This window comes from Schistocerca gregaria, chromosome 11 (assembly GCF_023897955.1).
Source record: "Schistocerca gregaria isolate iqSchGreg1 chromosome 11, iqSchGreg1.2, whole genome shotgun sequence".
Taxonomy (NCBI): domain Eukaryota; kingdom Metazoa; phylum Arthropoda; class Insecta; order Orthoptera; family Acrididae; genus Schistocerca; species Schistocerca gregaria.
The window spans coordinates 100894896-100909282 of NC_064930.1; the positions used below are offsets into that span (position 1 = coordinate 100894896).

The 14387-nt window shown below is 44.1% G+C and overlaps 1 protein-coding gene across 3 annotated transcripts in view; it reads right to left on the reverse strand.

Annotated features, from left to right (window-relative positions):
- Nucleotides 1–3015: 3015 nt before the first annotated feature.
- Nucleotides 3016–14387, reverse strand: part of LOC126295383 (26S proteasome non-ATPase regulatory subunit 10-like) — an 82306-nt gene continuing 70934 nt past the window's right edge. The window contains exons 3-5 of one of the 3 annotated variants that reach the window (XR_007552481.1): nt 8348–8827; nt 6894–7063; nt 3016–3779 (exon numbers count right to left, since the gene is read on the reverse strand). Coding sequence is in view for 2 of the 3 variants with exons in the window: in XM_049987866.1 (XP_049843823.1) it covers nt 7003–7063; nt 8348–8827 (541 nt within the window). In the remaining variant the exon portion in view is untranslated. Of the gene's footprint in view, nt 3780–6491; nt 7064–8347; nt 8828–14387 lie in introns of those variants that run through there. The other 2 variants (XM_049987866.1, XM_049987865.1) reach the window with 2 other exon arrangements.

The window sequence follows — 14387 nt, forward strand, 5'->3', positions numbered from 1 at the left end:
CCCAAAATGCGCATAGTGAAAACACCTCATGAGTGGCACGATGTATGGCTTCATTCCACACTGTAAACCATAACCTATACATTCTCTAGTAGGATGTACACTTCAAATGCCAGATTACATGCACCGGTACTGATGTGATTGTGCCTACAGTCTTTTTGAACACACCAAACAAACTAAACGCTTGGCTGTTCCTGAGTGGGCCGGAGTTCCTCATCAGTTCAAGGATGAGGTGCAAAAGAGAAATGACACCCTGAACCATATTCAAAGACTGGTGAGCAGTAATTTACACCGGGATGTTGGCAAGATTGTCTCAGGCAGAAGGGCCACAGAGTGGTAGGCAGAAAAAGTTTTGATCAATGTTGAACCAAACTATGTCCTTCCGTAGAAATGGTGGAACACGTGAGGCAATACTGACCTTACGACTTATCTTAGAAGAAAGATTAAGGAAAGGCAAACCTACGTTTCCAGCATTTGTAGACTTGGAGAAAGCTTTTGACAATGTTGACTGGAATACTCTCTTTCAAAATCTGAAGGTGGCAGGGGTAAAATACAGGGAGCGAAAGGCTATTTACAATTTGTACAGAAACCAGATGGCAGTCATAAGAGTCGAGGGGCATGAAAGGGAAGCAGTGGTTGGTAAAGGAGTGAGACATGGTTGTAATCTCTCCCCGATGCTATTCAATCTGTATATTGAGCAACCAGTAAAGGAAACAAAAGAAAATTCGGAGTAGGTATTAAAATCCATGGAGAAGAAATAAAAGCTTTGACATTCGCCGATCACATTGTAATTCTGTCAGAGACAGCAAAGGACTTGGAAGAGCAATTGAACGGAATTAACAGTGTATTGAAAGTAGGATATAAGATGAACATCAACAAAACCAAAATGAGGATAATGGAATGTAGTCAAATTAAATCGGGTGATGCTGAGGGAATTTGATTAGGAAATAAGACACTTAAATTAGTGAAGGAGTTTTGCTATTTCGGAAGTAAAATAACTGATGATGGTCAAAGTAGAGAGGATATAAAATGTAGACTGGCAATGGCAAGGAAAGCGTTTCTGAAGAAGAGAAATTTGTTAACATCGAATATAGATTTATGTATCAGGAAGTCGTTTCTGAAAGCATTTGTATGGAAGTGAAACATGGACGATAAATAGTTTGGCCAAGAAGAGAATAGAAGGTTTCGAAATGTGGTGCACAGAAGAATGTTGAAGATAAGGTGGATAGATCACGTAACTAATGAGGAGGCATTGAATAGAATTGGGGAGGAGTTTGTGGCACAACTTGACTAGAAGAAGGGATCGGTTGATAGGACATGTTCTGAGGCATCGAGGGATCACAAATTTAGCATTGGAGGGCAGCGTGGAGGGTAAAAATCGTAGAGGGAGACCAAGAGGTGAATATACTAAGCAGATTCAGAAGGATGTAGGTTGAAGTAGGCACTGGGAGATGAAGAAGCTTGCATAGGACAGAGTAGCATGGAGAGCTGCATCAAACCAGTCTTAGGACTGAAGACAACAAGAACAACAACAACTACTACTACTACTACAACTATGTCTTAGGCAGAATCCACTTTGCCAAACTTTTCTTTGATAGTTTCTACGATAACTAATGGTTTGTCGGTGGTAAAGGTGTCGCCACTAGTCCTGGTCTCACCCCAAACCAGTGAGCACAACCCTTCTCCCAGAGAGTGGCCAGGGAGTGATGGCGACAGGGTCATAAGAATCAACAGTAAAGAGATAGCCAGCTTTTTGGAGCACAGCATCCGGCCTGATGTTCCAGAATGACAAGCAACTATTCCTGGGCATACATAGGAAGGTAGCAGCTCAGGTATTAGAAGCATGATCACTGTGCTGTCAGGGGGTCTACCAAAGGAGTACATAACAACCCCACCACATAAACTGGCTACTGTGCTGGTTATATAGCATGCGTTGGACAACAGAATTGAGTAAAAGATGGAAGAGACAGTCAGGCCACACACCCAAAACGCTGTATATGGTGTTGTTCTCCAGTTGGTTTACGCTATGGAGTCAAAATTTTGTGGAGCAGGTCAAACCCTAAGGGGACCAAAACGCCGAAAAAGAAGGATGAAACAAGAAGAAGAGGAACAAAATCGAAAGGGACAGCAGAACGAGGAGGATAGCTGGGCCGACATAAACAAGGACACCAAGAAAGGAGAAGGAGGGGGAAGAGGGGAAGGAATGAGGACAGGGAGGGGCATAGGGAGGGGCATGCAGTCCAGGAATAAAGGAAGGGCAACAACTGCGTCATCCATGAACTCACAAGAGTGCCATGAACCCCTGGTGGGGGAGAGGAGAAGGGGAACAGGAATAGCCTATTGTTTTAGTAGTAAATTTAAAACCTCAAGCAGTCAGTGCATGGTATTAAAATCATATGTAAAAACGGTGTCAAAATAGCGTTATTCCTGACATACACTTGTCACGACTTTCCTTTCCCATCTCCCTCCTTACCACAGTCAATCATTACATTTAAGATGATGGATGTAGACCAGTTTTGCCTTATACCTCCTCTTTCCAATATATCAGAATTTAATACTAGAAAATTGCCCCAAATTCCATTATATACGCGAAAGGGCGTATTCGACCACCCACTCCTCTTCTCCGGAATAAAATGTGGAGTGGCTAGGGCTTCCTCTAGGGTAGAAGGGTCGCCTGGTGCAAGTCTTTCTAGTTGACACCACTTCGTAGACTTGCATGTCGACGGGGATCAGATAATTAAGATGAAGACAACACAACAACCAGTCCCTGGGCGTAGGAAATCTCCGACCTATCTGGGAATCGAACCCAGGCACCTCAACATACTGTTCCATCGCGCTGACCACTCACAGAATTGAAAGACCCCAATTACATTGTACCGCTATATGGGCTGTGCTCAGAAGTACCCAAATAACTTACATTGTGAATCAAAAGCAAATACGGGAAATGTACACACTTAGTATTTAACCGCTCATATTTAGTAGACGAAAAGGTTAAAATAAATGTCTTCCTGTACCAAATTACTGGTGGGTTATTTAGGAACAACATATTTCAGTTACACGTGTGAAACTTTTAGCACAAAGCTTAAATGTCAATAAAGTAAACATTCTGTTCATGCATACTTTCAGCTGTGTCATCTAAGATTACATGACATGTTGTTAAAGAGTACTCACTAAGATAAATCACAAGAAATTTCACTATGTCCTTCATAACATGTGCATCCTTAATGCCACCACTGCTAGCAAATATTACACTTGATCCAGTCTTCTGTGATAGGCTCCTTGTAGATTTCACCACACCCTGTCCAATTCAAAACCCCTTCTTGGAAACAAGTCGGTGTCAGGTTTTCGCTTACCTAGTTCTTCAGCGTCCTCATGACCTGGGACATACACTAGTTCATAGGATTATTTGAAAGTGCAGTGCATCTATTTAACAGTTCACATACAACAGGCTACTGCAACATATTCTAGTGCACTGACCCAATCTTTTCAATACTTACATCACTGCGATTTCAAACAGCCAATGAGCTTTAGGGTAAGTTACAACGATTTTAGTAGGTCCGTATCCTGTAGAGGGTCCACAGCTCGTGGTCTCACGGTAGCATTCTCGCTTCCCGAGCACGGGGTCTCGGGTTCGAATCCCAGCGGGGTCAGGGGTTTTCCTGCCTCGAGATGACTGGGTGTTGTTGTGTAGTCTTCATCATCATCATCATTCATCCCTATTGGAGGAAGGCAATGGCAAACCACTTCCACCAGGACCTTGGCTAGGAAGGCAGCACGGGTCTCTGTAACGAAGTATGGGACATCATCATCATCCTGTAGAGGAGAGTGATCCTGAGATCATCAGCGAGCTCAAATGGTCAAGCTGTCCACAAAACTCTGTTGCATAGTTATAGAAAACAGGTGTTGCAGGTAACATTTCCAATGCTTTTGTTGTCTTCTTTGTTTACCTGCATAGGGATCTTGAGAATAAAAGAGAAGGCTATTATGCCACATATCGATGCAATGCGAACAGTATTTTTCGTTGACCCAGTTTGAAAGGAATTAATCAATGTTCATATGGTGTACACTTTGCATTTCCTATTTTTTTTAAATCAGTATCCATATTCTGTAAACCACTCAACTAAATGGCTGAGGGTTCTTTCCACAGTATCACATAAGAGGTATTGCCTCTGTACATGCTACTATTATTTTTACGGTTCGATACATAGAGGTTTGCAGTATATTCCTCGATTTCTCTAGTAACAGTACCCAACGCTCATAAGTGTGCTTTTACAGGACAGTTGGTTTCTGTCTTCAGGCGCCAGCCAGTCCAGATTTCTCAGGATGTTTGTGATGCTCTCTTGTGAATCAAACAAACCTGTACTCATTTGAGCCACCCTTTCTATACATCTGAAATTTTCTCATAGTTCTATTTGCCATGGGTGTAACAAAGAGCAATATTAAAATAATACACAAAATAGGTGTGTTGTAAATAGTTTCTTAGCATCCTGTCAGAGCCTATGTCAACAAACCCTTTCACATCCCTAAAAACCGTTACACCCAGGTGTCTGTAAAAGTTGATTTATTCCATGTGTAACTCATTAACGTAGGAATCATAGGACACTAAGTTTTAATGTTCTATAAAGAGCACAGCACAATATTTCTGAATATTTAAAGCAAGTGCCAATCTTTGCACCAAAATTGAATCTTATTAAGATCATAGTGATTATACAGCTTTCATCAGATAACACGTCATTATGGGCAACTGTGTCATCTATAAAAACTCTGAAATTACCGTTATTCTCTGCTAGTTTATTAACATAAAATATGAACAGCACGTCAAAACAACGCAATGGGCTATACCTGAAGTTTTTTTTACTTTGTCAATGACTCTCCCTACCAAGAAAAGCTCAATTCAGTAACAAATTACATTTAACATCCCATGAAATCATACCTTCATCAATAAACATTGCTATGAAAATGAAAAATACTGTATCCATCTGACTGCACTAAATGATATATTTCATGTAACGTGTGATAAAATTGTGACTTGGATTTCACATAATCAATGTACTGAATCTGTGCTATCTGGCATGAATGATGTCTTTCTGTTTGACACACTGATTCAATGATTATATCAAATACAGGGCTATTACAAATGGTTGAAGCGATTTCATAAATTCACTGTAGCTCCATTCATTGACATATAGTCACGACACACTACAGATACGTAGAAAAACTCAAATTTTTGTTCGGCTGAAGCCGCACTTCAGGTTTCTGCCGCCAGAGCGCTAGAGAGCGCAGTGAGACAAAATGGCGACAGGAGCCGAGAAAGCGTATGTCGTGCTTGAAATGCACTCACATCAGTCAGTCATAACAGTGCAACAACACTTCAGGACGAAGTTCAACAAAGATCCACCGACTGCTAACTCCATTCGGCGATGGTATGCGCAGTTTAAAGTTTCTGGATGCTTATGTAAGGAGAAATCAACGTGTCGGCCTGCAGTGAGCGAAGAAACGGTTGAACGCGTGCAGGCAAGTTTCACACGTAGCCCGCGGAAGTCGACGAATAAAGCAAGCAGGGAGCTAAACGTACCACAGCCGACGCTTTGGAAAATCTTACGGAAAAGGCTAAAGCAGAAGCCTTACCGTTTACAATTGCTACAAGCCCTGACACCCGAGCAAAAAGTCAAACGCTTTGAATTTTCGGCGCGGTTGCAACAGCGCATGAAAGAGGATGTGTACAGTGCGAAAGTTGTTTTCAGTGATGAAGCAATATTTTTTTTATGGTGAAGTGAATAGACAGTGCGAATCTGGGCGGTAGAGAATCCTCACGCATTCGTGCAGCAAATTCGCAATTCACCAAAAGTTAACGTGTTTTGTGCAATGTCACTGTTTAAAGATTACGACCCATTTTTCTTCTGCAAAAAAAACGTTACAGGACACGTGTATCTGGACATGCTCGATAATTGGCTCATGCCACAACTGGAGACCGACAGCGCCGACTTCATCTTTCAACAGGATGGTGCTCCACTGCACTTCCATCATGATGTTTGGCATTTCTTAAACAGCAGATTGAAAAACCGATGGATCGGTCGGGGGTGGAGATCATGATCAGCAATTCACGTCGTGGCCTCCACGCTCTCCCGACTTAACCCCATGCGATTTCTTTCTGTGGGGTTATGTGAAAGATTCAGTGTTTAAACCTCTACCAAGAAACGTGCCAGAACTGCGACCTCACATCAACGATGCTTTCGAACTCATTGATGGGGACATGCTGCGCCGAGTGTCAGAGGAACTTGATTATCGGCTTGATGTCTGCCGAATCACTAAAGGGGCACATATCGAACATTTGTGAATGCCTGAAAAAACTTTTTGAGTTTTTGTATGTGTGTGCAAAGCATTGTGAAAATATCTCAAATCATAAAGTTATTGTAGAGCTGTGAAATCGCTTCAATCATTTGTAATAACCCTGTATATATATTGCCCAATATATATCTGCTTAGTTTATTTGGTTTTGTTTTGTTTTGTTTGTTAGGGCCTTAGGATGTGAAACAGCTGAGGACATGAAGCGGCCAATGTTGTTCTAGTAACACATCTGTGGTACATTGCTCGTAAGAATCTGAGTCATCCACACAATGAAAACTTCTCATTACTTTTTGAAATTGCAGCTCATAACTTACAACTTGAAGAACATTAGTGGTATAGATTTATAGAGATACTGTAATATGAGAGGCTGATTTTCAGCAGTTGACAATGCTTTCATCATTACAGAAAATCTTAACGTACATAAAAATTATGTATCATTTAGTGAAAGCCAGAGAAACTAAACAATTCCCATCGATAAACATATATTAATTTCCATTAAATAAGGCAACGGAAATACTTGTGTTAGACTTACACTGTCAATTACTCACTTTCTTTATGGGCCAAAGTAAAGCACTTTTTTTCATGTACTTTTGCGATTTTCATTACCACCTCATCTGTGTCCCATTTTGTGTGAATTGTGTTGTTCTCTTGTTGCATTCATAGTTGAAGGTCTCTCCGTTGCCTCAAGTGCAACAACAAATGTCTGGCCAGCAGCAGTCTGATGAAGAAGAGCATACACGACAATATTACAAGAATGGAGATTTAACTTATCACTGTATTGCTGCTACTGGTCATTTCTTCAACTGTTTTACACTAAACCCATCCCACAGAAGTCCCCCTGACTATCTCTGAATTCTGCAGCTAAAGTTTCTGAGTTCTATACAGGGTTCTGCTACATTACTGTTATGTCACTATTCGTAAGGTTGGCTGTTGTTACTACTTGGCAGTCAGTTGCAAAATCCTCTTTGGAAATTTAGACTGTTGGTCGTTGTGCTTTCTTAAATAATTAAGCAAAACTATGGCGTTGTGTCTGACTCCATAGTAATTTCGTAAAATATTATGTGGACCACTGGTTTCTATTCTTTTCGAATGGTGTAGCATTTACATCCTGTGTGACGTATTTAGTTTTGTGATCCAACTGTATGCATACATTCTTAACGTTACTCCATGAGCTGTACAGTTTGTTTGAGCCATAGTTAAGTAGGCTGGCCTCTGAGACAATGAGAGCGCAGTTGGCAGTGGCACATGCTGAACAGAGTTGTTGTGCAGTGGGTTGTGTGGTGGCCCTTACAGGCGCTCTGTCGAGATGACAGAAATGAGATTGTGAGAAATGTGGAAAGTATGAATATTGGCTACAGCGCTAACAATGTCACACTGCACCATCTGTACAGCAGACACAGAAGTAAATTCATTCTGAGATCAATCAGTTCTAAATAAGCATTCTAACCATACAGCTGGCATGTCAGAAATTTCGGAATGCTGCAGTTTTACACTAGTATAATGCAGCACCATACAAGCTCCTGCCAAATACTTTTGAGTAATCAAATAATGTAGAGGACTGGTTAAAATATCTTACAGGCTTGCAACTGGATAATGCATTACAACCACCAATATTTCCCCAGGTCAAAGTATCAGCAGTTGTCGAAGGGGTCACATCCCTGCATTAACTTAACTTGCTTGAGCATTCTATACCGCAGAAGAAATTAAAGTTTCAGGTAGTGACCTGACGTTTTTTGATAATTGTAGGAGTATTTTCAATCGCTGAGTTTTTAAAGGTTATTCAAAAATGTTTTTGAGGCTGTTCCCTCAAAATAGACGTTACATATGTTACTTTATATCTGTTATTGTTGCACCAATAAAAGTGTAACTGGAGAAGTTGTACGTATTACACAATGACAGATATGAACGAATAAAAATACAAGTAATTGCTTTTTATTTAAAAGATAACAAAGTCATGTAGTTAAGCTTTGTTTTACTCCACATACCCTCATAATAGTGTTACCTTTTTGATAGAATGTGTATGATCTGCTCGTTGTTGCACTCCCTGGCTATGTCAAAGGGGGTGTACCCCTCGTGATCTCTGGCAGTCCTGTCAGCTCCCACCTCAAGCAGTGCAACAGCTGCCTCAGTGGAGCCATTCTGTGCAGTGCAGTGCAGTGGCGTCCTCCCAGTCTCACTCATGGCATTGGGGTCTGCAGCGTATGATGCCAGTAGCCGCACCACGGCTGCCTGGTCATTCCATGCAGCCCTGTGCATAGGTGTGGTGAGCTTTTTGGACCTGGCGTCCACATCCACCCCACTCTCAAGCAGGCATCTCACCACCTCCACATGTCCCTTGCCTGCTGCCCTGCGCAGGGCCATCTTGATGTGTTTGTCGCTCTCCATTTGTGGATCTGCCGCCAGCAACACCCGCACATCTTCCACAGCTCCATCTCTTACTGCCTGCGACAGTCTCCTGATTCTCTCCGCACTAGAAAGGCTCCTGCACAAAATATTGAGATTTCTGTACTTTAAACACACATACACACATACCAGATTAAAGAAGGTATCATAGATGGGAAACTATGAGCATTCTGATCATGCATCTGCCCACTGACCAATCAGAAACCTCTCTCCTGTGGTACACAGTAGTCCAAAAGGCAGTGTGTAAAGAAAGGTTTTAAAACAGTATCCCCAATTAAGGTCATCACTCACTTTGCACTAAAAATTCCTACAGTCCATTTCACAACTAATTGACTTGCGATGTTTCGTCACAAATAATTCCTGACAGCGAGTTGCTTTTTACTGGCAGATGCAATTGTTATCCAATCCTTGACTTCTGAAACATACGCGTAATACAGCTACCATTAGCCCCCTGGCCACAACTTACCTTCTGACAATTTGGAAAACATGAAACTAATCACATTGCTAGGTACCAAAGAAACATCTCGAGATGGCTACTTGGAATTTCAGTCCAGTTATTGGTAAATTTTCTGACACACTGTCGCCAAATAGAAAAAAATTCTGGTTTTCCATGATATTTATCACTCGAAATATTTCAGATATAAAAATTATACTAAATCCATTCACCCCCCCTCCTCCCCCCCCCCGCCCTCTCTCTCTCTCACTCTCTCTCTCTCTCTCTCTCTCTCTCTCTCTCTCTCTCTCTCTCTCTCTCTCTCTCTCTCTCTCTCTCTCTCTCCCCCCCCCCTCTCTCTCTCTCTCACCCACCCACGCACCCACCCCCCTGCACACACAGTGTGTGATGGTGCCTGCAAATTAATACATGTCCACACATAATCAGCCATCAACTAAAAGCAAACACGCACACTCACATGCAGGCTCACATACTCAACCATGTTCAGTCATTTGCACACTTTCTAACCAGATTCTTGTGCCTTCCATGTGTCTGAATGCAGCAGCAAAATCTGTAAGCTTGGAGAGAAAGTTAATATTTCATGCACTTGTGTACATTACCATCATACATCTTCCTGTAAACCACCCTTGCCTTCTTGACCACACTGTATTCCTCACGTGATTGATGTAAGTACTGAGAAACAACACTGTGTCATTGGTATATGACAGCCTCACTAAAATAAACATAAAAAACCATACCTACAACCTGTTAACAAAAAATATGTGTTACATGTGGAGACGAGTAAAATACAACGAATTATTTATAAATCAAACGTAATTAAGAATAAATTAATTTCTCATTCTGTGGAAGGAAATGTTACAGCTAAGAAATCAAGTGTAAATCAACCACGCACCCAGTATCTTTTTCTTTAAATACCATATGCACATGCAGATGTTGATCTAGCTGTTTTCAACAGGAAATGAGTTTCCAGAATGAGATTTTCACTCTGCAGCGGAGTGTGCGCTAATATGAAACTTCCTGGCAGATTAAAACTGCGTGCCCGACCGAGACTCGAACTTGGGACCTTTGCCTTTCGCGGGCAAGTGCTCTACCATCTGAGCCACCGAAGCACGACTCACGCCCCGTCCTCACAGCTTTACTTCTGCCAGTACCTCGTCTCCTACCTTCCAAACTTTACAGAAGCTCTCCTGCGAACATTGCAGAACTAGCACCCCTGAAAGGAAGGATATTGCGGAGACATGGCTTAGCCACAGTCTGGGGGATGTTTCCAGAATGAGATTTTCACTCTGCAGCGGAGTGTGCGCTAATATGAAACTTCCTGGCATATTGAAACTGTGTGCCCGACCGAGACTCGAACTTGGGACCTTTGCCTTTCGCGGGCAAGTGCTCTACCATCTGAGCTACCCAAGCACGACTCACGCCCCGTCCTCACAGCTTTACTTCTGCCAGTACCTCGTCTACTACCTTCCCAACTTTACAGAAGCTCTCCTGCGAACCTTGCAGAACTAGCACCCCTGAAAGGAAGGATATTGCGGAGACATGGCTCAGCCACAGTCTGGGCGATGTTTCCAGAATGAGATTTTCACTCTGCAGCGGAGTGTCCGCTAATATGAAACTTCCTGGCAGATTAAAACTGCGTGCCCGACCGAGAATCGAACTTGGGACCTTTGCCTTTCGCGGGCAAGTGCTCTACCATCTGAGCTACCCAAGCACGACTCACGCCCCGTCCTCAAAGCTTTACGTCTGCCAGTACCTCGTCTCCTACCTTCCCAACTTTACAGAAGCTCTCCTGCGAACCTTGCAGAACTAGCACCCCTGAAAGAAAGGATATTGCGTAGACATGGCTTAGCCGCAGACAGGGGGATGTTTCCAGAATGAGATTTTCACTCTGCAGCGGAGTGTGCGCTAATATGAAACTTCCTGGCAGATTAAAAGTGCGTGCCCGACCGAGACTCGAACTTGGGACCTTTGCCTTCGCGGGCAAGTGCTCTACCATCTGAGCTACCCAAGCACGACTCACGCCCCGTCCTCAAAGCTTTACTTCTGCCAGTACCTCGTCTCCTACCTTCCCAACTTCACAGAAGCTCTCCTGCGAAACTTGCAGAACTAGCTCCCCTGAAAGAAGGATATTGCGGAGACATGGCTTAGCCACAGTCTGGGGGATGTTTCCAGAATGAGATTTTCACTCTGCAGCGGAGTGTGCGCTAATATGAAACTTCCTGGCAGATTAAAACTGCGTGCCCGACCGAGACTCGAACTTGGGACCTTTGCCTTTCGCGGGCAAGTGCTCTACCATCTGAGCTACCCAAGCACGACTCACGCCCCGTCCTCACAGCTTTACTTCTGCCAGTACCTCGTCTCCTACCTTCCCAACTTTACAGAAGCTCTCCTGCGAACCTTGCAGAACTAGCACCCCTGAAAGGAAGGATATTGCGGAGACATGGCTTAGCCACAGTCTGGGGGATGTTTCCAGAATGAGATTTTCACTCTGCAGCGGAGTGTGCGCTAATATGAAACTTCCTGGCAGATTAAAACTGCGTGCCCGACCGAGAATCGAACTTGGGACCTTTGCCTTTCGCGGGCAAGTGCTCTACCATCTGAGCTACCCAAGCACGACTCACGCCCCGTCCTCAAAGCTTTACTTCTGCCAGTACCTCGTCTCCTACCTTCCAAACTTGACAGAAGCTCTCCTGCGAACCTTGCAGAACTAGCACCCCTGAAAGGAAGGATATTGCGGAGACATGGCTTAGCCACAGTCTGGGGGATGTTTCCAGAATGAGATTTTCACTCTGCAGCGGAGTGTGCGCTAATATGAAACTTCCTGGCAGATTAAAACTGCGTGCCCGACCGAGACTCGAACTTGGGACCTTTGCCTTTCGCGGGCAAGTGCTCTACCATCTGAGCTACCGAAGCACGACTCACGCCCCGTCCTCACAGCTTTACTTCTGCCAGTACCTCGTCTCCTACCTTCCCAACTTTACAGAAGCTCTCCTGCGAACCTTGCAGAACTAGCACCCCTGAAAGGAAGGATATTGCGGAGACATGGCTTAGCCACAGCCTGGGGGATGTTTCCAGAATGAGATTTTCACTCTGCAGCGGAGTGTGCGCTGATATGAAACTTTCTGGCACATTAAAACTGCGTGCCCGACCGAGACTCGAACTTGGGATCTTTGCCTTTCGCGGGCAAGTGCTCTACCATCTGAGCTACCCAAGCACGATTCACGCCCCGTCCTCACAGCTTTACTTCTGCCAGTACCTCGTCTCCTACCTTCCAAACTTTACAGAAGCTCTCCTGCGAACCTTGCAGAACTAGCACCCCTGAAAGAAAGGATATTGCGGAGACATGGCTTAGCCACAGCCTGGGGGATGTTTCCAGAATGAGATTTTCACTCTGCAGCGGAGTGTGCGCTAATATGAAACTTCCTGGCAGATTAAAACTGCGTGCCCGACCGAGAATCGAACTTGGGACCTTTGCCTTCGCGGGCAAGTGCTCTAGCATCTGAGCTACCCAAGCACGACTCACGCCCGGTACTCACAGCTTTACTTCTGCCAGTACCTCGTCTCCTACCTTCCCAACTTTACAGAAGCTCTCCTGCGAACCTTGCAGAACTAGCACCCCTGAAAGAAAGGGTATTGCGGAGACATGGCTTAGCCACAGTCTGGGGGATGTTTCCAGAATGAGATTTTCACTCTGCAGCGGAGTGTGCGCTGATACGAAACTTTCTGGCAGATTAAAACTGCGTGCCCGACCGAGACTCGAACTTGGGACCTTTGCCTTTCGCGGGCAAGTGCTCTACCATCTGAGCTACCGAAGCACGACTCACGCCCCGTCCTCACAGCTTTACTTCTGCCAGTACCTCGTCTCCTACCTTCCAAACTTTACAGAAGCTCTCCTGTGAACCTTGCAGAACTAGCACCCCTGAAAGAAAGGTTATTGCGGAGACATGGCTTAGCCGCAGACAGGGGGATGTTTCCAGAATGAGATTTTCACTCTGCAGCGGAGTGTGCGCTGATATGAAACTTCCTGGCAGATTGGAAATGAGTTTGTACAGACAAGCAGATCTTAGTGTTCTTACAATTATGTGAAATGATTCATATATTTCCCATCTAATGGCGAGATACACTACATGAATTTTGTAGGAGTATACAGTGGCAACGATCTGGAAGCAGTTTCGACCACCACAGTGATTTCTTAGGCATGACCAGGCGGAGCCTGCATACATATGTAGGATTTCCCAGACCGCACACACAGTAACACTGGTAATACTGCCTTTTGAGGTACACAGAGCTATGACAGAGGTCAAGGCCATGTACTGATCCTACAACTGTGGATCAAACCATGGACTGATGACCTCAGATGTTAGGTCGCATAGTGCTCAGAGCCAATCTGAATCAAACCATGAAATGTCGAATCAGCAACTACAGCATGGAGCAACCAAAAGTGTTCATGTGCAAACATCTGTATCTGTGCCTACCACCTGCCCTGCTGTAATGACAATCCCAACCTGGTGGATCAGCGGCACTGTAAGACATTAGCCTTCCATGTGCTCCCATCATAGTAGATGGTGTCGGAAATTCCATGCGGCTTTTCGTGGGTGATGCTGTAGTATACAGAGAAGTTGCAGCATTAGAGAATTGTAGCGAAATGCAGGAAGATCTGCAGCGGATAGGCACTTGGTGCAGGGAGTGGCAACTGACCCTTAACAAAGACAAATGTAATGTATTGCGAATACATAGAAAGAAGGATCCTTTATTGTATGATTATATGATAGCAGAACAAACACTGGTAGCAGTTACTTCTGTAAAATATCTGGGAGTATGCGTGCGGAACGATTTGAAGTGGAATGATCATATAAAATTAATTGTTGGTAAGGCGGGTACCAGGTTGAGATTCATTGGGAGAGCCGTTAGAAAATGTAGTCCATCAACAAAGGAGGTGGCTTACAAAACACTCGTTCGACCTATACTCGAGTATTGCTCATCAGTGTGGGATCTGTACCAGATCGGGTTGACACAGGAGATAGAGAAGATCCAAAGAAGAGCGGCGCGTTTCGTCACAGGGTTATTTGGTAAGCGTGATAGCGTTACGGAGATGCTTAGCAAACTCGAGTGGCAGACTCTGCAAGAGAGGCGCTCTGCATCGCGGTGTAGTTTGCTCGCCAGGTTTCGAGAGGGTACGTTTCTG